General features: G+C 36.8%; 1 protein-coding gene across 2 annotated transcripts; it reads left to right on the forward strand.

Annotated features, from left to right (window-relative positions):
• The first annotated feature begins 7,858 nt into the window (after positions 1-7,858).
• On the forward strand, positions 7,859-23,301 carry TMED2 (transmembrane p24 trafficking protein 2). Of its 2 annotated transcripts, XM_053701812.1 has the most exons (5): positions 7,859-8,161; positions 9,821-10,013; positions 14,030-14,047; positions 17,637-17,744; positions 21,441-23,301. In XM_053701812.1, the coding sequence occupies exons 1-5, from the start codon at positions 7,982-7,984 to the stop codon at positions 21,563-21,565; spliced, it is 624 nt and encodes a 207-aa protein (XP_053557787.1). In that variant the 5' UTR covers positions 7,859-7,981; the 3' UTR covers positions 21,566-23,301. The 2 variants fall into 2 exon arrangements, with proteins under 2 accessions (XP_053557787.1, XP_053557789.1); XM_053701814.1 differs by lacking the exon at positions 14,030-14,047 and having other exon boundaries at positions 7,862-8,161.
• The last annotated feature ends 527 nt before the right edge of the window (positions 23,302-23,828 follow it).

The raw sequence follows: 23,828 nt of genomic DNA on the forward strand, positions 1-23,828 counted from the left end.
CTCTCTCCCCCCTCTTTTGCTCTCTCTCCCCCCTCTTTTGCGCTCTCTCTCTCTCTCCCCTCTCTTTTGCTCTCTCCCCCTCTCTTTTGCTCTCTCTCCCCCCTCTCTTTTGCTCTCTCTTCCCCCTCTCTTTTGCTCTCTCTCTCCCCCTCTCTTTTGCTCTCTCTTCCCCTCTTTTGCCCTTTCTCTTCCCCTCTTTTGCGCTCTCTCCCCCTTCTCTTTTGCGCTCTCTCCCCCCCTCTTTTGTGCACTCTCTCTCCCCCCTTTCTTTAAAACTCTCTCTCCCCCCCCCTCTCTTTTGAGCTCTCTCTCCCCCCCTCTCTTTTGAGCTCTCTCTCTCCCCCCTCTTTTTTGCGCTCTCTCCCCCTCCCTTTAAGCTATCTCCCCCTTGCGCTCTCTCCCCCTCTTTTTTGCACTCTCTCCCCCTCTTTTTTGCGCTCTCTCCCCCTCTTTTGTGCTCTCTCCCCCTCTCTTTTGTGCTCTCTCCCCCTCTCTTTTGCACTCTGTCTCCCCCTTCTCTTTTGCGCTCTCTCCCCCTCTTTTGCGCTCTCTTTTAAACTCTCCCCCCTCTCTTTTGCGCTCTCTCTCCCCCCTCTCTTTTGCACGCTCTCTCCCCCCTCTCTTTTGTGCGCTCTCTCCCCCCTCTCTTTTAGCTCTCTCTCTCCCCCTCTTTTGTGCTCTCTCTCTCCCCCTCTCTTGCGCGCTCTCTCTCTCCCTCTTTTGCGCTCTCTCTCCCCCCTCTCTTTTGAGCTCTCTCTCTCCCCCCTCTCTTTTGAGCTCTCTCTCCCCCTCTTTCTCTCCCACTCTCTTGCGCTCTCTCTCCCTCTTTTGCTCTTCCCCCCTCTTCTGCTCGCTTTCTTTCTTTCCTTCCTTCCTCTGTTTTGGTCTCTCCCGCCGGCAACGCCCCTTCCGCATGCTCCCACGAGGCCACGTCCCATCGTCACGCCTGCCAGCCACGCCCCTCGCCACGCCCGTCGGTCACGCCCCCATCAGCTCTCTCTCCCCCCTCTCTTTTGAGCTCTCTCTCTCCCCCCTCTCTTTTGAGCTCTCTCTCTCCCCTCTCTCTCCCCCTCTTTCTCTCCCACTCTCTTGCGCTCTCTCTCCCTCTTTTGCTCTTCCCCCCTCTTCTGCTCGCTTTCTTTCTTTCCTTCCTTCCTCTGTTTTGGTCTCTCCCGCCGGCCACGCCCCTTCCGCGTGCTCCCACGAGGCCACGTCCCATCGTCACGCCTGCCAGCCACGCCCCTCGTCACGCCCGTCGGTCACGCCCCCATCACGGCACGCCCGACGCCGGTCACGCCCCCACCAGGCAGATTCCGCAGTGCGCACTACTCTGCAGCTGAAGGCCAGGTGTGTTTGTCCGCGCGCAGTCTCTACTGCGCATGACGGCTTCAGACAAACACACTTGGCCTTTTATAATATAGGATAGGACATATATGTTGACCAGATAAGTTTATTTATACTAGAAAATATAGTATATTAAATATACATTTTAAAAATATATATATTTTCAGTAGCAGTATTTAATAATTAAACTGTTTTTCTATGTCTGCTGCCCCCTAATGGACTAAAACTGGTATAACAGCCAAAAAGGTTGACTGTTAAAAGACATGCATTCACCAAGGGCCTATGATGGACCAGCTCCGAAGGGCTAATGAGAGACACGCTTCGATGAGAGCGTAACCACAATTTCACCAATGATTAGAAAGAGAGATAAAAACCCTTGCACGGGAAGTAAAAGAGCCTGATGCTGGCTGATACTGGTTAATTTGACTTACTGACTTAAACTGCTGCCTTGGAAATACAAAGTTTTGTAAGACAAAAATTGGGCCTAACATTACTTCCAGATTTGTGCATCCTCTCTTACATGATGGTGAAAATGTTATATTGGATTGAAAAAGCTAAACTCTCACATGGGTACTTGGTAATGTATGTGGTTGTTTTATATTTTTAATATTTTAAATCAAGGTATTCTAAAGCTATAGTTAAATTGTAGCTTGTGATTTAAAAGGGTATTTTGTATTTTAAATGTATGTCCCATTAGCCTGTGTAGACTAGAAATAATTATATTGATGGCAAGTTATTGTTATTGCTAGGAAAAGATTTTGTATTTTGTATTTATAAGTCAGTTTTATTTTATTATGAAATCTCTTAAGAACTGCACATAAATTGGTTATTGTGTTAATAATATACAATATTTATGGTTGTTATAAGTTCAGCATTGTAAGTTATATGCTCATATAGTGGCAGTAAATTAGAGTTGCGAGCTGGTTCTGGTATACTCATTTGTGATATCTTAATAGGTGATTCATTTGGAGTAAGGTTAATTTATAGAAATATTTCTTTTATAACTTGCTTGGTATGGAAAATTGTAACAACATAGACATATATAATTGATGTATAATCTATTTTCTACATAAATATATTCAATGTGTCTATAAATCTTAACTGATTAGAACTAAGGATTAAAGATTAATTTTTAATAAATATATTCTTATGTAAATATATAACACGTTGGAGGTTACTACTGAGGTATAATTAAATAATATTGCAACCTAGGTTATATCTAACAAGTTGGAGTTCACTGTTGAGATAATGTTTATAGGGATATTGTAACAGATATACTAGTATAAAAAATACATATACAAATACATACAAAATTATACTCACAAACATGTGATGTTAAAAGAAAGCTGTGCTGTTGCTGTGCTGGAGGTCGTGCTGAAGGCCTTCAAACCGCAATCGTCTGAGCCGGTATGTGACATCCCCAGAGTATCACAAGACTGCAACATTGTATAAAATCATACTAAAAGACTGTTTCACTTTGCATAGTTTGGATGTGAGTGCTCTCATCTATAATGTATATATAAAATAATAATTTAAATTCCTAAGGTACTAGCCATGCCAATATGTCACTCGCCACTTATAATGCCACCCATCAATCACCTGCCTACACTACACCCACTATCCCACCCCCGTTTTACATATGTTTAGCCGATGTGAAACATCTTATTGTGCAGTCATTTTTTGTATTTTTTTTTATTTTAAACCATAACAAAATGAACACATTAAGCACTTTTAATACAATTATTAAAAATTAAAGGGATTGTATCCCATAACACACAAACTCAGCACAATATATTATGTGACATAACTATATAAACAAGTCCAGTGCTGTATGTGATATAACCATATGCAAAAGCAAAGTGCTGTTTATATGTACCTTATATTATGTCACATAATCCTATACACAAGCCTGATACCATATGGCATGGAAATTAGATGCAAGACATCCTCTCTATCAAAAAGATACCTGTGGGACAAAAGCAGCAAAAAAGGAAAATAGTGCAACCCTGCAAAATAAACAACAAAAAACTGAGGCTAAAAGTACTCACTGGATGGTCCAAACAGCCTACGCGTTTTGACCTATAACAGTCTTTATCAAGGCTCCTTTTGTCCCACAGGTATCTTTTTGATAGAGAGGATGTATTGCATCTAATGTCCATTAAATCCTAATCGTCTGTGAATTTTTTGGACTTGATCCCTCATCTTCAACGAACTTTGCTCTGGTTTTTCAGTACTTTGGACTGGACTCTGTAGTGCCGGTGTTCTATAATGTTTTCCTACCCTGTTACGTTTTTCTACCTACGTAACGCTTACGGCCACGCCTATAAAAAAAATAAAAATACCCTTGGCACGCATGCACTCACTACCGCAGTCGACAGATATTTTAGAACACTGTGTACGGCCACGCCTACAATAAAGTTGCAAATACACTTGTGTACGCATATGCTCATTGCTGCAGTCGGCAAATATTACAGAACACCAGTACATCCACAATTTTGGCACTAGCTGGGCACTAGTGCCAAAAAAGGCTTCCTACAACAATGTTCTTTTATTCTGTATATTTAATATTATTATACTGATTTCTTTGATTAAAGGAGTGAACGTAATTCAATAAAGCAGGCATAATATAAATAGTTACAAAATGTGTTAGCGTTTCATCATGAAAGGTAATGTTTGTAACTATTTATATTATGTGCTTTATTGAAATACGTTCACTCCCTTTAATCATAGAAATCAGTATAATAATATTGAATATACAGAATAAAAAACATAGTTGTAGGAAGCTTTTTTTTTGGCACTGGCATTTTGATGTCCCCAGCTAGTGCCAAAATTGTGGATGTACCGGTGTTTTGTAATATTTTCCCAACTGCTGCAGTGAGCGCATGCGTGCACAAGTGTATTTGCAAGTTTATTGTAGGCGTGGCCGTAAGCGTTACGTAGGTAGGACAACGTAACAAGGTAGGAAAATATTACAGGACACCGGAACAATACTTTATTATTAGTCAATTTGACCTAAGGTACCTTTTGGGATTTTTTATGTGAATATATTAATGTGTACATGTGTTGTTCTATGTATTAATAAATTATTTTAGACATAATATGTCATTCATCCTTTTGTTCCATTTTTTTATGCATTGAGACATGGCTCAAACACTGATTCAGTATGATATAAGATTCTAATTTCTTAAAACTGCCTATAGTACTAGTTCCTCTAAGGGTAAAAGAAAGGTGGCAAAAGACCAGCATAACAATACGGATTGCCAGCTGTTTTAATCTTGTTAACTCTAATGAGCAATAGAAAAATGAATTATCTTCTGCTGTTGTAAACTGGCAAGTTGAAAACAGCTAGGAGTCAGGGTTCACTTGCTGGCCTTTCTGCTGGGGACTTTTTTTTAGTCTCAGAGGAACTGGTTGTAGATCCTTCATGATGTAGTTCCCCACAATGGAATATTCGCTATGGCATACTTCTGTTTTTTGTTTTGTTTAACTATTTACTTTTTTCATGTCCAGCAGGTCTAAAACTCATATCATTCACTGAGGCATCTGATTAAATATTGAAACTGCTACTAAAATGGGTTAAGCAAAATAGTAGTCACTAGGCAGAGCAGGGTTCAGCAGCAGGTAGTCAGTCCATTCTTTCAGAGTGCCAAAAGGGCTAAGCAATAGAGTAGTTTCAAGGCAGAGCAGGGTTCAGCAGCAGGCAAATAATCCAAGCAATAGTAATTAGAGCACCCATGAGTATACAGAGCACAACCTATACTAGGGCAGTATGAGTAGAAAGATTTTACCTTAAAGGTACACTAAACCCAATTTTTATTTCATTCTGATAGAGCATTCAATTTAAAGCAACTTTCTAATTCACTTCTATTATCCCCTTGTTCTTCATTCTCTTGGTATCTTTATTTGAAAAATCAGGAATGTAAGCTTGGGCTCATTTTTTCTTCAGCACCCTGGATAGTGCTTGCTGATTGGTGGTTACATTTATAGCTATATCGTCAATTTAATAATCTGAAGGGTTATGGGTTTCATTGTCATATAGGACACAGAACTAGTGTGTTTGCTGGCCATGTTGGTGCTAACATTTCTGTCACTTTGTGAGACATTTCCAGACTGTGAATTTCTCCAGGTCTTACATTTATCCCTTAAAACCTACAATGTTTCTGGCTAAAGAGAGTCTTGCAGGAGAGAGACCACTTAAAAAGGAGCTCACGGTTAACAATTTTCTTAAGTGGGTACAAATAAAATTGCAGCATTCTAAAGTGTAATTGGACTTGCATTCACTCCTAATTTTGCATACAAGTTTTGTTTATTGTTTTTTCCAGTTAGTGTATTGATATTTTGAAACAATCTTGTCAAAAGACATTTGGAAACATAAAACAGTGAGCTGCAAAGGGGTAAAAATCTTGGAAGTGATAATGAGACTAGACAAGGCTGAGTATAAAGCATTGTTGGAATTGTGTACTTTTTGGTTTGGTTTTGACTGGGTGCTATAAATAAAAACTATAACAAGAAAAGAAAGATCTGGCTATTAGGATCCTGGAGCCTAGTAACACCAGGTAAGTATGGAGCAATTTGGACTGCATTGTCAAGTTAACTTCAAGTCTTACCCCATCGCTTGAGAGATGCTAAATATCACACTCAACCACCATTTGTCAACCTGTAATATTTCTAAGAAGAATTACTGTGCTGTCTGCTGATTATCCTGCTGTCATTTAGCTATCGATTCTGAAGGTGATATTGTGTTTTTGATGCTTAACCCCTTTGATGCACATGACGACGTATCTATTTATCTATCAGTCTGAAACAGCTTTGATGTCACCTAACTCACACAAATGATTCAGTCCAACCCAGCAGAAGCACCGATCACTCCTCCAAGGGGGTGGACCAGACTATTGAAACAAATAAAGGAGACTTTCATTCATGAAGTATAAGATACTTCATACAGAAAGCTCCTTTGTTTCAATCGATCTCCGTTCTTAGCTGCTACTGCAGCCCACGGCTAAAAAAGATTTTTGCTAAGAGGTGACGTTTTCACCTCTTAGCCAATATCCGTGTTGTAAATCCGGCTCCCATGGGCGCCAAGCCGGAGTTACCACATGGCTATTGGCTAAGAGGTGAAAATGTCACCTCTTAGCAAAAAGATTTTTTAGCCGTGGGCTGCTGTAGCAGCTAAGAAGGGCGATCGATTGAAACAACTAAAAGAGCTTTCTACATGAAGTTTTTTATACTTCATGAATGAAAGTCCCCTTTATTTGTTTCAATAGTCAATCCTAGCGTTTGTAAAACGCTAGGATTGACTTTCACTTTAATTAATAACATCAAGGAAGTTTCAAAGCAATGTACAAGAAGAGCGCAGCACACAGGCTTACGCGTTTCGGCAAACTGCCGTAATCATAGCCTAAGGTGTTGTTCACTGGACAGAAGTTTAAAATGAAGGCAAACTAACCTTATTGGTTAAAACAAAAGTAAAGAAACACCCTTCAAGTTAACTCCTAACCTGCCTGCCACCTCTCAATATCATAATCATATCCAACCGGAATAATCAAGTGTGAAGTATCCAAAGTCTGTTTTATTTACAAATATATGCATTATGCAATGTTTCACAAGAAAAGATAAAGCACACAGGAAGATAAAAAGCAATATGGAAGAGTTATTTACAGCATTTTGCCAAATGGCGATAGGCCCGGGACCACGTCATGGTTTCGTCCTACATGGGTCCCTACCTACAGCCATACAATGCATGCCTTCAACCAAACACACTTAGATACAAACAAGGGTGGCACAGGCCCTTTTTAAGTTCTCTAGACACACACAAGACATAGAAATAGACTACACTCTCAAACCAGACTGGGTACACATCCCATAACCTTGTAAAACTCACAACCCTGTGTGCTCACCAGCACTCACAGACAGCTGCACAGCTTTCAATGACTTAGGCAGTTAACCCCAGACAACAAATAGAAAGTCTGGCACTCTCTTGAATTTAAGGACACTGCATATTTATACAGCATAAGGTGTTCTCAAATTCAAATACCCCCAATCCAGAAAAAAACACTAATTGAGATTTCAACATTTGGAGTTGATTTGAAAAACTATTTGATAGGGAACATTTGCAACCTATCCTGGACCCTACATAAAGAAATAATAAAATAACAAATAGCAATAATAACCAAAATGATCAGGGTGATGGTGACCATTTATTAGAATACAGTATTAGAAAGAGAACCTTGTGTCAGAGAGACAACATTGTATGCAGTGCCTTCCACTTATTCACCCTTGTCGGGCCTTATATCAAATCTACATTTAAGTCTGAAGCCCACGTCAATTAAAAACCAACATCAGACTACGGTTTAGCCAAGTGATCCAAACACCTTATGGCCACGTTAGACTATCTTTCAGATTCCGCCCATATCTAATATGTCTGCCACAACCTCTCTTTACGTATATTTCTCAGGTCTCCCTTCAGGGCGGATTCCCCGGATGTTGCTGAATGTCCCTGTCTGGCCACCGTAGATCCGTTACGTGGCACTATCTGCTCGCTCCCCGGCTACCTAGAGAGGTGACGCCTCCTTAAGGAGCGAGGCCCATATTCCACAGCTAACATTTCGGCTTTCTGACATCCCTGTCCCTTGTCATCATGTTGACTATCTCGGAGCTGGTGGCTTTAGTTGCCTTCTTTTCCGCAACGGCCTCTGGTTACTTTGTGAGCATCGACGCACACGCGGAAGAATGTTTCTTTGAGCAGGTGTCGTCCGGAACAAAGATGGGCCTCATATTCGAGGTGGCGGAGGGGGGATTTTTGGACATTGACGTGGAGGTGAGGCATCTACCCACATCTTCTAAATGATGTTGCTTTATAGAAGTGCGCTACTTTCTACCCTTTATTTCCTTGTCTGTCAGAGAGGATCGTGTTGCAGCCGTAACTCTGACAACTGTTTAACTATACACACACAGGCATATATGAAATGTATACAAGCATATTATATACAAGAACATCAGAAAACTTGTGCATAGAAGGCAATGGCAGGAGTGCAAGTTCACAATATATATTATCTTAAATGAGCAATAGCCTCATCAGATAATGCTAGATCAGCACTACAGGGTGTAAGGATATCATCATCCTATGGATCAAAAGGTTTAGAACCTTGCTTGATCAATCTTCATTCCTTGTGTAGCATGGTTTGTCTTAGAACACCGCACAGTGCTGCATATCTAAATGGCAAGCATTGCTTAGGTTTAACACATGATTGCAATTAAGTCTAATATTTTTCTTATATTTTGGTAAGGGTTTGCACTATTCATTAAATAAGTAATGTGAATACATTAATGATTAACATTAATTTTGAATTACTTTAAGATGATGTATTCTGATTTTTACTAAGGCTGTTTAGCATCACTGGTATTTGTTATTGGATAATGTGTATGTCAAGTCTTGACATATCTGCTGGTAGCTATTGCTTCAAAAACACTACTCCTGGCTTCTTACATATTTGATAATTCTTTGCATATCTGTTTATAAAATCGTTACATTGTTCTTAAAACTGTGTGCCTGGGATCCTCTATTCCCTTTATATGCTAAGTTCCATGCAAATTTGTCATCCTCTAGTCTATGTTCATTTTTTTTTTAATTGGCTATGCAGTCCGCACAGAATATACCTATTGCATATGTTTTCCTTTGTGCTGTATGGACACATTTTGTGCAAGTGTTATAGTTAACGATGGAAGCATAAGACTTTAATTTTTGAATATTGCAAATTATAGCATTAGCATGATATTTATCAGTCTTTACATGGATATTAGGGATAACTAGCTGGTGTATTTTATCATTTAAAATTTCCAAAAACAAGGGGACATAACACAATTTTTTTTTATCATTATTCAGATAGAGCAGGCAATTTTTAAAACATTTTCTAATTCATATATAGATGTATATGTGTGTGTGTGTATGTATGTATGTATATATATATATATATATATATATATATATATATATATATATATATATATATATATATAATGTGTGTTGCCTCATTGGTATCATTTGTTACCTGGTAGCTAGGTGAGGACAATGGGTGGCATGCTATGACAAGAAACATATGTGCAACCATCAATCAGTAGCTAGCTCACATAAGTGTGTTACTGCTCCTGAGCCTACCTATGTATGCGTTTCAATAGAGGATACTAAGAGAAGGAACAAAGTAAATTAGATGATAAACGTAAATTGGAACATTTTTTTTAATCTGAATCTTGAAATAAAAAAAAAATTGGGATTTATGTCCCTTTTTTAAATCTTGTCTTACCTAACTCATACATTTCTATATTGCTTCTTAATTTTGCAGATTTGTACTGAATTTTAATAAATATTGTTTGACTTTTATAATTTATCAGTTCTCTGTCTTGGATTTACAGGTTGTGTTTTATTATAAATTTATGTATTCAATATTTTGGTGTAAAATAATGTTCATTTGTCTTTCAGATCACTGGTCCAGACAATAAAGGCATATATAAAGGAGACAGAGAATCTAGTGGGAAATACACATTTGCTGCTCACATGGATGGAATTTACAAATTTTGCTTTAGTAACAGAATGTCAACGATGACTCCTAAGATAGTAATGTTTACTATCGACATAGGAGAGGCACCCAAAGGCCAAGACATGGAGACAGAAGGTGGGATTTGTGGAATACTGATTGCCCGTAACTTCATGCAGTTATGGATACAGATGGGTCAATTGTTAAAGTGAAGGTCAATTTTGACGAATTAGTGCCCGGTTTTTAATAATCCTATTAAAAGCAAGGGCACTTTAATTCATCAAAATTGACATTTCAAGCGTTTTCTTCAAAAACTTACCTTTTAATCCTGAAAGCTGCTACATCGATTCCCCTGGCTGTTGGAAAGCCTCTGCTTGCATCAGAAATGACGAATCCGGCTTCCTCCAATCACGGCGCCCCCCCCGGGGGTTCATGGCCTGAGGGAAAGCTGTGATTGGATGAAGCCAGTTTGTCATTTTGGACCTGAGAAGAGGGCTGAGGAAGTACTGCAGCGGCTCTCGGGATTAAAAGGTAAGTTTTGGAAGAAAATGCTGGAAATGTCAATTTTGATGAATTAAAGTGCCCTTGTTTTTAATAGGATTATTAAAAACCGGGCACTAATTTGTCAAAATTGACCTTCACTTTAAAACTTGCTTTTAATAGAAAAAGTGGTAAACGGTTAGTGATGGCAAATCCTAGTGTTTAAAATAAAAAAATTCCCAAAGTAGCTTTATTTTGCTGCATCGTTATTGCATTACTAAGTGCTTCCAGCCCCCCACGGTAAAGATCCTCTTTTTTTTTTTTTCCACCTCTTAGCCAAAACCGTGCTAGCCATACAGCACTGTGCATGATGGCTATTGGGTAACAAAGCGCCAACTCAACAAGGCTAGGTCTGAATAATCTTAAAGTGAAGGTTACAGTGATGAGCATAAGGGTAAAATTTAAATTGTATTATAATTTACCACATGACAAAATTACATGGATCTATGTTAGTTACTAATAAAGAATACAAAGTCGATAATGTTGAAAACAATACAACGTATTAAAAAATATGACTTGTTAAAAACAATGCAATATATTGAAACAGTGTATAGTAATAAAAACAGTAAAAATCAATAAAAATTCAATGTATAACACATAAACTGCAGAGCTTCTACTAAAGGTGGGAAATATTACTTGTGGTCCCTAGCTCTTTATATACAATGGTATTGATAACCTCAATGTAGTGCTGGTAAAAAGCGAAAATAAAGCCAATATCATTTCAACTATGTGTTTAACATAGAATATACATACTAACCATTAAATGATTGAATGTGTGTGCCAAAAAATATATATAAATGATATGCAAAGGTGTTGAGAAAATTAAGCGTTTTGAAATGTATAGAAAATGTGTAACTATTAACACAAAGAATATATGTGTCGTGAGTGTGAAGAAACAGTAGTGTGATATCACATATAAAGTCCAAAACAATCAATCCAAATAATTCCAGTGAGTAATCCAATGTGATTCAAAAAAACAATTGTGATGGCGAAATAAGCAAAGTGCTAACCGGTTGCGGTAAAAAATCAGTCATGAAATCTATGTGTTAATGTTTCTTTTGAAACTCTAGCAGCCTGAAGTTGGAGTAAAGCGTATGGCTCCAGATAATATAGGTGACAACCAGTGTTCCCTCTAAGGACAGTTTTGTGTGCAGCCCAGGAGTGAAACAGTTAACAAGAGAACCATACCTTGCCATCTGCATTGTGCAGTGTTTGCTAATTGCAGGGTGTGGTTACCTAATTAACTGTTTCACTGCTGGGCCACACACAAAACTGGCCTTAGAGGGAACACTGGTGACAACATCCAGAAAACAAGGTGATGTGCTATCTTTTTAATAAATAAACGTTCCCAGGATAATCCTGTCGTAAAAAGAAATACACAATAGTGCAGGGTGTTTTGTAATCAAATAAAGTATTGAAATTGAACTTACCAGTAGACGCGTTTCGGTCTATCCAAGACCTTTATCAAGACTGACCACCAGTAATATTTCCCACCTTTAGTAGAAGCTCTGCCATTTATGATTGAATTTTTATTGATTTTTACTGTTTTTATTACTATACACTGTTTAAATATATTGCATTGTTTTTAACAAGTCATATATTTTTTAATACGTTGTATTGTTTTCAACATTATCGACTTTGTATTCTTTATTAGTAACTAACATGGATCTATTTAATTTTGTCATGTGGTAAATTATAATAAAATTTCAATTTTAGCCTTATGCTCATCACTGTAACCTTCACGTTAAGATTATTCAGACATAGCCTTGTTGAGTTGGTGCTTGTTACTTTGTATCTTTTTTGACTACTAGGAGTCTATTGACCAGAGCCAAGGGTCTTTTCATAGCAGGCGCTAAGCGTATCTCCAGCATTTGACTGTCAAGATGGCTATTGGCTAAGAGGTGGAAACATCACCTCATTGAAATTATTTTTTTTATATTTGCCGTGGGCTACTGGAGGCACTTAGTATTGCAATAAAGCTGCAGCAAAATAAAGCTACTTTGGGAATACTTGTTTTTAAAACTCATGACTGAAGCTCACTATTATTTCTAGCAATGGTAAATCCTAGCGTTTTTGAAATGCTAGGATTTACCATCACTTTAAGAAATTAAAGAGTGTCTCAGGATCATGGGAAATGTAGTTCCAAAACATCTGGGGCCCAATGTTGCTGACCCCTGCTTTAAGACAGAAGTATGTCTTTGTAAGCTGTTTTCCATATTTCTCTCCTTTTGCAGCAGGAGCTTGGCTGCGCCACTTCATTAAAAATGAGCCAAATGTACAAGACCAAAAAAAAATAAAAGCTGTGAAATAAGTCTCTTATAGCCATGGGTTGGTGCAAGATGTTTGTGTTGAAAATAGTTGCTAAGGTTTTCTAAGCTTCTTTTTAATTAAAAAAAATTTCTATTGTGCATTCAAAAATATTTAAATATGTCCTTTTTAAAGGGACACTGTAGTCAGAAATGATATGCAAATAAAATCGTTGTATAGTTTTAAACCTCCTATTTTCTACTTCATTTATTAAATATGTACCCTTTTGCCAATAATTTACTTTGATCTATTAATTGTTTCCCAACCTACTTGTATGTCAGCCGTTACGGATTCCCAATCCGTGCTGACAACTGCAGTTGTAAGATGACGTTTTTCTGAACTAATGCGCATGCGCAAGTTACCGCAGAGTCACAGGAAACGTCACCATCTGCAGTAGAATAAGGCAAGTCGAATCTATCAGCAGCAGTTCCCTCCAATGCGCAAGCGTAAAACTAACAGATGTGGGTAATTACGGCTTCTACGATTACAAATGCGCATGCACGATTTAGCCGAATTGATGTGCAGGCTTATTAGGAAGGGTTATGCTGATGATATGCATAGGAGCGAAATGTTATTGGTCAATCATTTCATAAACACACTATGCCGAAAACGGTGGGCTGGAAAAGGTGACGTCATGGCCGGTTAATATTTAGTAAAAATATAAGTTTTGTAAGCTTCGTTTTATACAAAATATAGGTTAGTAGCTTTTAATAGATGATAATTATACAAAATATGGGAATATTGTGTAACGAAAAAAGTAAAAAACAGTAATCCTTTAATGATTAGGTTTACAACTCTTGTAATATCTCAACTATATTACAAGAGTTCAAATCATTTTTTATTATGTATTCAGTGGGCAAATACAGAATGCCCCATTTAAAGGTGAAGAAACTTCATCCCTAGAGTAATGTTTTTTTTATGTAAAATGTATTGCTTTCTGTCTTGCACATGCTCATATTTATTTTTCATAAAGCGTGACATAGCTATGTCAGTGATAGGCAACCACAAGTACTTTTAATCAGTTTGTTAATGTTTTTATGTACTTAAAGTGTTAACTGTTTGTTACACCTGAAGTGCATATCATCACCAACAGCATAGGATAAAAAGTGCAGGACCTAATATATTACTTGTGAAGTCCACTAGCATGCTTAAACTCATTTCTTAATGCTTCATATTGAAATCACATCATCCACTTTAAGAAGTCAAGCCATTCTTGTTTGACAGGTTTTGCAGATATACAGTAGCTGTTTCATTGCAGCCACTTATTTTTTTTATAATCTTTATTTCACATTTTGCACTTCTCTTAGGTGGAGATACATGGGATGGTATGTCTTCTACAGTTTGAATGCTGAATAGCGTTTGTCTATTGCTTTGTATAAAAAATAACCCCTTTTGTGCATCCAGTTTATTTCTAATAACCACTGTTGGCATGGCATTTATTTTATGCTGGATTTAAAGTGTGGAAGAATCAGGGTGGTTACGACTAACATGTCCTAACATTTTCGCTTTTGAACAATGCGTTTGTGCTGACAGCTGCATGCTGTTTTGTAGACTTTGCTTAGGCAAATTTCACAGAAGCACATAACTTGATGTTTGCTGCTCATATCTTCTAAATACAATATTATATATTGTGTTTTTGGTAAGGCATGCTGTCTCTTATAGTCAGGATTTAATTTGCATGCTGTAGTGCTTGGAAGATGTTTAGTTTTACTGTTAGAGAAATCGAGTTCCCTGCTAGTGCTATGTGTTTGTTAGGTCCATATATTACAAAACCACACATTGGCTTTTGTTATGCAGTTGTCTTTAGAGTGAATACGATTTGTTAGCTTGCTTATTGCTGCAGTCACTGTACCAAGTTGTGTAGCTGAGTACTAACCTGAAATGTAAAAGCTTCAGACTGTAATAGTGTATTACTATCAGTAATGCACCAACAGATTCCACAGGGGAGTGCACAAATTAAAGTTTAGACCAGGACAGACACATTAGGTCAGAAGGTTAAAGGTCTTGGAAATTTTCATAAAATATTCTGTGGCAAGATTGATTAAAAAGCAAGTGTCCTTTATCATTCTCTATGTGTATGTCTATCTACTTTGAGCAAATATAATTGTATAGGGATAAACCCTTTTTCCATCAATGAACAAGCATATGCATTACATGTCATTGAAGGAAACTGCAGAGTGGTGATGACTGTTTAGTAAATTGACATTTTACCGGTCACCACATCACTAAAAGGTTTTTCTTTTTCCATTTAAACAGTTACTATTGTCTACAAAGTTTGTATTATTAAAGGTATTATAGCTTTTTGGAATATGTTAATGTATATTGTAGTTTTCAGCAAATACAACTTTATTTTGGTTCTTTGTAGGAAGGTAGTTACCACAGTTTTGCATGTTTCCAAGAAACATTTATTATTATTATTATTATTATTATTATTATTAATATATATATATATATATATATATATATATATATATATATATATATATATATATATATATATATATATAGGGAGTGCAGAATTATTAGGCAAATGAGTATTTTGACCACATCATCCTCTTTATTTATGTTGTCTTACTCCAAGCTGTATAGGCTCGAAAGCCTACTACCAATTAAGCATATTAGGTGATGTGCATCTCTGTAATGAGAAGGGGTGTGGTCTAATGACATCAACACCCTATATCAGGTGTGCATAATTATTAGGCAACTTCCTTTCCTTTGGCAAAATGGGTCAAAAGAAGGACTTGACAGGCTCAGAAAAGTCAAAAATAGTGAGATATCTTGCAGAGGGATGCAGCACTCTTAAAATTGCAAAGCTTCTGAAGCGTGATCATCGAACAATCAAGCGTTTCATTCAAAATAGTCAACAGGGTCGCAAGAAGCGTGTGGAAAAACCAAGACTCAAAATAACTGCCCATGAACTGAGAAAAGTCAAGCGTGCAGCTGCCAAGATGCCACTTGCCACCAGTTTGGCCATATTTCAGAGCTGCAACATCACTGGAGTGCCCAAAAGCACAAGGTGTGCAATACTCAGAGACATGGCCAAGGTAAGAAAGGCTGAAAGACGACCACCACTGAACAAGACACACAAGCTGAAACGTCAAGACTGGGCCAAGAAATATCTCTAGACTGATTTTTCTAAGGTTTTATGGACTGATGAAATGAGAGTGAGTCTTGATGGGCCAGATGGATGGGCCCGTGGCTGGATTGGTAAAGGGCAGAGAGCTCCAGTCCGACTCAGACGCCAGCAAGGTGGAGGTGGAGTACTGGTTTGGGCTGGTATCGTCAAAGATGAGCTTGTGGGGCCTTTTCGGGTTGAGGATGGAGTCAAGCTCAACTCCCAGTCCTACTGCCAGTTTCTGGAAGACACCTTCTTCAAGCAGTGGTACAGGAAGAAGTCTGCATCCTTCAAGAAAAACATGATTTTCATGCAGGACAATGCTCCATCACACGCGTCCAAGTACTCCACAGCGTGGCTGGCAAGAAAGGGTATAAAAGAAGAAAATCTAATGACATGGCCTCCTTGTTCACCTGATCTGAACCCCATTGAGAACCTGTGGTCCATCATCAAATGTGAGATTTACAAGGAGGGAAAACAGTACACCTCTCTGAACAGTGTCTGGGAGGCTGTGGTTGCTGCTGCACGCAATGTTGATGGTGAACAGATCAAAACACTGACAGAATCCATGGATGGCAGGCTTTTGAGTGTCCTTGCAAAGAAAGGTGGCTATATTGGTCACTGATTTGTTTTTGTTTTGTTTTCGAATGTCAGAAATGTATATTTGTGAATGTTGAGATGTTATATTGGTTTCACTGGTAAAAATAAATAATTGAAATGGGTATATATTTGTTTTTTGTTAAGTTGCCTAATAATTATGCACAGTAATAGTCACCTGCACACACAGATATCCCCCTAAAATAGCTATAACTAAAAACAAACTAAAAACTACTTCCAAAACTATTCAGCTTTGATATTAATGAGTTTTTTGGGTTCATTGAGAACATGGTTGTTGTTCAATAATAAAATTAATCCTCAAAAATACAACTTGCCTAATAATTCTGCACTTCCTTTTTATTATTATTATTTATATATTTTTTATTTATTTATTTAAAGGGACATGAAACCCAAACAAATTATTTCATGATTTCGGTAGAACATACAATTTTAATCAACTTTTCAGTTTACTTCTATTATCACATTTGCTTTATTCTCTTAGTGCATTGCTGCTCCTTCAACAAATACCATTGGTTTCTAACTAAACACACGGGTGAGCCAATGACAAGATATAGATATTGGCGGCGCTTTACAAATAAATGATAATAATAATAAAAGGATAACAAGAGAAGGAAGCAAATTAAATAATAGACGTAAATTGAACAATTGTTAAAAATTGCATGCTCTTTCTGTATCCTGGAAGAAAACATCTGGGGTTCATGTCCCTTTGATTATTCATATGTATTTGTGTATGTAATGTTACTTAATGGCACCCTTTAAAGCATACAGAACTACTAAACTATAGTATTTCAGTTACTATATTCCTGTTTGTCAGTTTTTAAATTTATTTATGTTTCTGACTGTTTTTTGTAATTGTCATTTAGCTAAGAACAGATTTCTGCAAGTTAGTTTCTAGAGACATTCTTTATTTTTAAGAAATACATTTTTTTTTATTTTGTCCAACAAAGTACTTCATATTTTCCATACTATATTATATGTCAAAGGTCGACAAATTTTATTTTAAAGGTGACACCAATCCACTTTGTGTATTTGTGTTTTTCTTTCAGTCGTGTAACTCTTTTATCTTGTTTGATATTTTGTTATTCAGTTGCTTTTGTTTTTAAAATTGGAGCAACCTTTAATCTATATTTTAAATAATTATTGGTTTATGTCTCCTTTTATTGTTTCTAATTTGTCCACAGCCCATCAGAACAAGCTAGAAGAGATGATCAATGAACTAGCTGTGGCTATGACAGCTGTGAAACATGAGCAGGAATACATGGAAGTCCGAGAGAGAATACACAGAGCAAGTGAGTGAAATTCTGTGATGCTAAATTTAAGATTGTTGCAAGAAAACATATTTTAGTGTACAAGCAAAACTGCATATTTTTTTGGATAAAAAGTGTGTGTGTGTGTGTGTATGTATATGTATGTATACACACTAAACCCCAAAATGTTTTATGATTCAGATAGAACATGCAATTTTAAACAACTTTCCAATTTAATTCTATTATCAAATTTTCTTCATTCTCTTGTTATCCATTGCTGAAGGGACAGCATTGCACTAATGAGGAAGCTGAAAATATCTATTTAGCAAATCACAAGAGACATATGTGTGCAATTAGCAGCAGCTCCCACTAGTGTATGATATGTGCGTATTCATTTTTTTAACAAGGGATATTAATAGACCGAAGCACATTTGAAAATAGAAGTGAATTTAAAAGTGTCTTAAAATGACATGCTCTATCTGAATCATGCAACTTAAATTTTGACTTTCCTATCCTTTTTTAAGTATGGTTTAATAGACTCCCTTTGTAGCCTGGGATCAGCAGCCTTTACACATCTATACGCAATTCCCAGAATTAACATTATACCTGTGCATTCGGAGGGTATAGATACCTCCATTATGTGGAAGAAGGCAGCCGCTCTACTATTTTCTGAGCCAAATAATTGTGAAGCTGCAACACTCCAAGATCTGTGCAAATCCTTATCAGAGTGTGTTGTAGCTTCACAAGAATACATTTGACTCGGAAATAGCAGAACAGCACAAGCTGCTGCCTTATTCCACATTCAGAGGTATCCGAAACCTCTGAATGCATGTATCTAACATATAGTGTCTTCCAGAATGTACCAGTTATTATTATTTTACTGTATTTTGCTTTTTGGTGCAAATAGTGTTAATATTGAAAACGTGCTCCCTTTTAACCCCTTTTGCTACCGGGAAGTTCAGATAAAAAATTGCCCAAAATACGGAAGAATTTTTAGCATGTTGCTATCACTCGATTTAAACAGAAATATAGCCTTGTTTTTTTATTTAGATAGTGGATGTAGAGGCGCAGGTCTTATGTAATATCCTTTTCTGATGCTTTCACACTAAGGAGTAAGAGACTTGACTTGTGATTTATGTAGATCAACACCAAATAATTAGTGCAGTATACTTGCTCTGAAATATGAAAATGAAGAGTCCAGCCTCTTCATCTATATATGACTTTTAACAATTTCTAAAGTTGAATTTCTCTTGATGTGAGTATAACTGTAAGTAACGAAAATTACACTGAAATTGGTTGTATCACACAGTGTATATAAAGTGCAGTATACTCACTCAGAGTAATTCGGAATCCAGCTCCTCACAAAGGTTGTAACTGTGAATATGTTTAATTGCAAAAGGCAGCATGCAAAATATTTATCGAAAACATTTATTAAAACATGTCAATTCAGACTTGCACTTACATTCCTCTTTTTCAAGAGCAGTAAAAAGTGTATCGTTGAAACGCATAGATCCAACAATAAGAGCTTTTATTTGTCTGAATTGACATGTTTTAATAAATGTTTGTTTTCGATAACAAATATTTAGCTTGCTGCCTTTTGCAATTAAACATATCCACAGTTACAACCTTTGTGAGGAGCCGGATTCTGAATTACTCGGAGTTAGTATACTTCACTTTATATACACTGTGTGATACAACCAATTTCAGTGTAATTTTCGTTACTTACAGTTATACTCGCATCAAGAGAAAGTCAACTTTACAAATTGTTAAAAGTCATATATAGATGAAGAGGCTGGACTCTGAATATTTCAGAGTAAGTATACTGCACTAATTATTTGGTGTTGATCTACATAAATCACAAGTCAAGTCTCTTACTCCTCAGTGTGAAAGCATCAGAAAAGGATATTACATAAGACCTGCGCCTCTACATCCACTGTTTACATATCTATAACCAGTCCTTTGGGAGAGACTGATAGAAGGCAGCGGTCAATATAGAGGGGAGTACTATTCTCATATTATTATTATTGTCATTTCTGTACAGTTTTGTTGTTATAACATCTAACATACCTGTATAGCAATAAGAGTTAGTCTTTGTTTTTTTATTTACCTACCAAAACTAATATATATTTTTGGTAGATAAATCTGGGCTCATTTTGGTATATTTCATGCCACTGTTTTGCTGCCAATTGCAATCATATAAAAAAAAACAAAAAACTTTTTCACAAACATTAGGTCTCTCTCTGAAATTATTTACACACAACTGCAGTCATAAGACAAATAGTTTTAAAATCTTCTTTGGGGTTCCCTTTTTTCTGATTTAGCAGACATGCATAGATTTGCAATCAGTTTTTAGCAATTAGAAGTCCATTAATTGCAGCTGTGCTCCGCACTCTAAAATCCCTGGCAGTGAAGGGGTTAATTAGTTAGCTCGTAAGGGTAATAGCATTGTAATACTGGGATTACCATTCCACCTGACACTTCCCTGATCCCTCCCAAACAGCTCTCTGCCCTCCCATACTTGACCACCAAACAGACTGGCAAACAGTCTGAAGTTTGTTTATTTATTTATTCTGCAGTGTAGCATACCCCCTTACCCTCCCACATCCCTGATCATCCCAAACAGCTCTCTAACCCTCCCCCCTCCTAATGGTGTTTTCCATCTTAGGTGTTTATAGATTTATTTAGATTATCTTAAAATGTATTTGTTTGAAATATTTTTCTGTAGTGGTCCAACCCACCCCCCTCTGATCATTAGTTTAGTTTCTTTTCTGTAGTGTAGCGTCCCTAAGCTCCCTCTCCCATCCACACTAATTTTACTGCAGTGTAGGGGCCTGCCCCTTCCGCCCCAACCCTCCAACCCCCAACCATCCCACCGGCACAAACACAAGTTTGTTACAGACAGTGACACAGACCATGTCACTATCTGTAATGATCAGGCACCTGTGTTTATATGGAAACAGAGCGCTGATCGTGTTCCGGTTCCATATGCAGACAGATGCCTTCAGCTTAGGGACATCAGGCTGCTGTTGCTTCCTGAAACAGACGTATACATACGTTATACGGTACGATGGGCAAAGTACCGCATGACGTTTAAATATACTTTTTTTTGGGCCGAGGGGTTAATGCATGATAGAAAATGTCAGCCTTGAAAATCTTTGCTATCGCATATGCTTCATGCATTGTTCACTTCAAAAGTGTCTTATTTCTCTGTCAAAAAAATTTAGGAAATGATGCAGACACTCTGCCTTTTGAAGTGCCAGTTTTTTTGTATTTATTTAATTTTTAAAATAACAGAACAGTCCAAAGTTGCATAGGTTGTAAAACACTAAGATCTAGATTCCACTGTGCACTGTGTAAACTGGTGGTAACAAGTGTCTTTTGTTTTAGTCAATGAAGATGTTTTATGTTTCCAGTTTACACCATGGAAACAATGCCTATCAATTTATATTTGAAGATGAATTCAGATTTTTATATATATATATATATATATATATATATATATATATACACACACTATAATTTTATTTATTTTAATTTGAATTGACAAATATAACCAGAACAATAAAATATTCATGTTTTTTTTAGATCATGTTAATTTATAAACTAATGCTAAGCTAAATTTCACAAATGTGTTTGGTAGAAACATAATTTTAAGCCTATACTAACCCGAGAAAGGATATTGGGGATGTGGGAGTATTTGGTAAATTTTTTACTGACACAATCATTTTCTTCCAACAGTTAATGACAACACGAACAGCAGAGTGGTGCTGTGGTCATTTTTTGAGGCCCTTGTACTTGTTGCTATGACACTTGGACAGATCTATTACCTGAAGAGATTTTTTGAAGTTCGACGAGTGGTTTAAATGTTTTTGGGGGTTTTCCGTCCTAGCTGAAGAGCTTAAACTCATAACTTGAGTTTTGTTCTGATTTTTTTTTATTTTATCTGACAACTTGGTAACAACAACTTCATTAAACTTTCAAGACGTAGTTCCCTAAAGTTTGGATAGATTGTCTTCTGAAATGCCCAGTAAAGAACCAATAAGTTATCTTGTAATATATTTTCCTTCTCAAGAAATGGCTCTAGAAATTTGACATGAATTGGAAAGTTTCTAGTGTCTGTAATGTGCTATCTGGTCATGTTGGAAATCTAGCTGTACATGTATTATAATTAACCTGCAGTGATGAAGTCCATCCCATGGGTGCATCCATCTTGAACACCTGCACATTATGAAGAAAAAGTACCTTTAATCCCAAGGTTGGAGAGACCAGCTGAATTCTTAATGCTTTAATGTATAAGAACTACTCAAATTACTTTGTCATCTACTCCTGTATTGCAGTTGTTTTAACGAATGGACAGTCACCCAAGTCTCCTCACTTTCCTGACCAAGGGATCAGAAGTAAATGTTGATGACTCCTTCTAGTAAAGTCTTTGAAGCCTTATGCTGAGAGTCTGCTGTAAATTAAGTTTTAACCCTCTTTTTGCATTGGTTCTTGGTTTAAGAGAGATGTATGTTTCTTATCCTGCTGCTGTCAATCGCCAACACTGTGTGTAAACACTGGCTCCAGATAAATAAAAAGGTGCTGCTATTTATTCTTTCCATGCAAAGCATCTACATAAATCTACAAAATGGGAGGGAAGAGAATAAATAAAAGCAGAAAACCTTAAATAGCATGATGATGATGATTTCTAACTGGCTTTATAGACCTTTTTAGCACACAAGATATGTTTGCAAGTTATACACCCTTTTACTTGGTCTTGTATAGTGGTTTTATCAAACCGGAAAATCAGTTATGTACAAAAAAACCTTGATCCACTAAAAGACTGTATGACCTGCAAACTAATCTAATTGTATGAAACTGTTCGCTGATACACAAGATAGCTCACTTCTGTTTCATTCACCATTGTATGCCAGATTTCAGTCTTATGTCTGTTCTACATCAAATACTTGTTAAATTTTTCAAATCTTATTCCTTTCTTTTAAATTTTGTTGTGCTTTAGGCCTTTGTGTTAAAGCCATTGTGTGTGTGACGTAGCAGAAGGATAAATAACTGTGGTAATCAATTTTTAATTTGCACCCCTGCTTTGCAGTTACATTTTGCACAGATGCGTTCACTGCTCATTGCGCTCTTAATTTTATTTCCATGTGATTTTTTTATTTTATTTTTTGGTGCAAAACCAAGTTCATTTACAACCATGTGTTTTTCCTTAAATTATAGATTTAAAGGAAACATGGCTTCTGGTGTTGGTTCATAATTGAATTATTTAGTAAATGATGTAACTTTAGTTGCTTGTGGGAAGAAACAAAACTTGTTTTCTCACAGAATTGGTCTTTACAAGCGACAAAACTGTTTTGTATGATTAACTTAAGTTTTCTTACAGGTTTTCATGTTAAAAAAAAAAAGAGAACATTTCCACCTTGGGCAATGTTGTGCAGCAGCTTTAGGAATATTTTGGTGTTCTTTTGAAAGACTGTTGCCTGCCAATTATTGTTCAAAGATCACCACTCAAAATTGACTTCAAAGATGTAAATTTAAAAAGATGCTTGTCTAAATATTACCCAGTTTCAGTGAAAAATAAACACATTGTTCTTTAAAAAAATGGTTTATTTTGCTGTATGCTAGAGGTTATACTAAACTCATATTGCTCTCTTATTTATTTTACCTTATTGTTTTCCAACCTTTTTGTCTGTTGCTCCCCAAGCATTGCTACAGTCGCACATTTTTAGCCATATTTAAAGTGATGGTAAACCGATCCGGAATGTTGGCGATATTTTAGATGGAGTTTAATTCATCACTTAAAATAGATGCGCTGTAACTTACTTTTTAATTTAGCCGTGCCATTCTAATACACCACGCTCTAGTCACCTTCTTCAAAAATCATATTTTTTTGTGAGCTAATGGTGTGAATTGTTTGGCACTCTAGCCGTACGGCACTTTTTTTTTTGTAGTGCTGATTGGAGAACTATTTCAAACCTTTAGTTCACAAAACAATGAGTTTAGAAGTGGGCTGCCGCAGAGCGGGGTATTAGAATAGCATGGCTAGGTTAAAAAGTAACAATTCCGGATCAGTTTATCCAGAAGAAAGTTTACCATCACTTTAAATATGGCTAAAAGTGATCAATTTAA

The sequence above is a fragment of the Bombina bombina genome, chromosome 2, assembly GCF_027579735.1.
Source record: "Bombina bombina isolate aBomBom1 chromosome 2, aBomBom1.pri, whole genome shotgun sequence".
Classification (NCBI taxonomy): domain Eukaryota; kingdom Metazoa; phylum Chordata; class Amphibia; order Anura; family Bombinatoridae; genus Bombina; species Bombina bombina.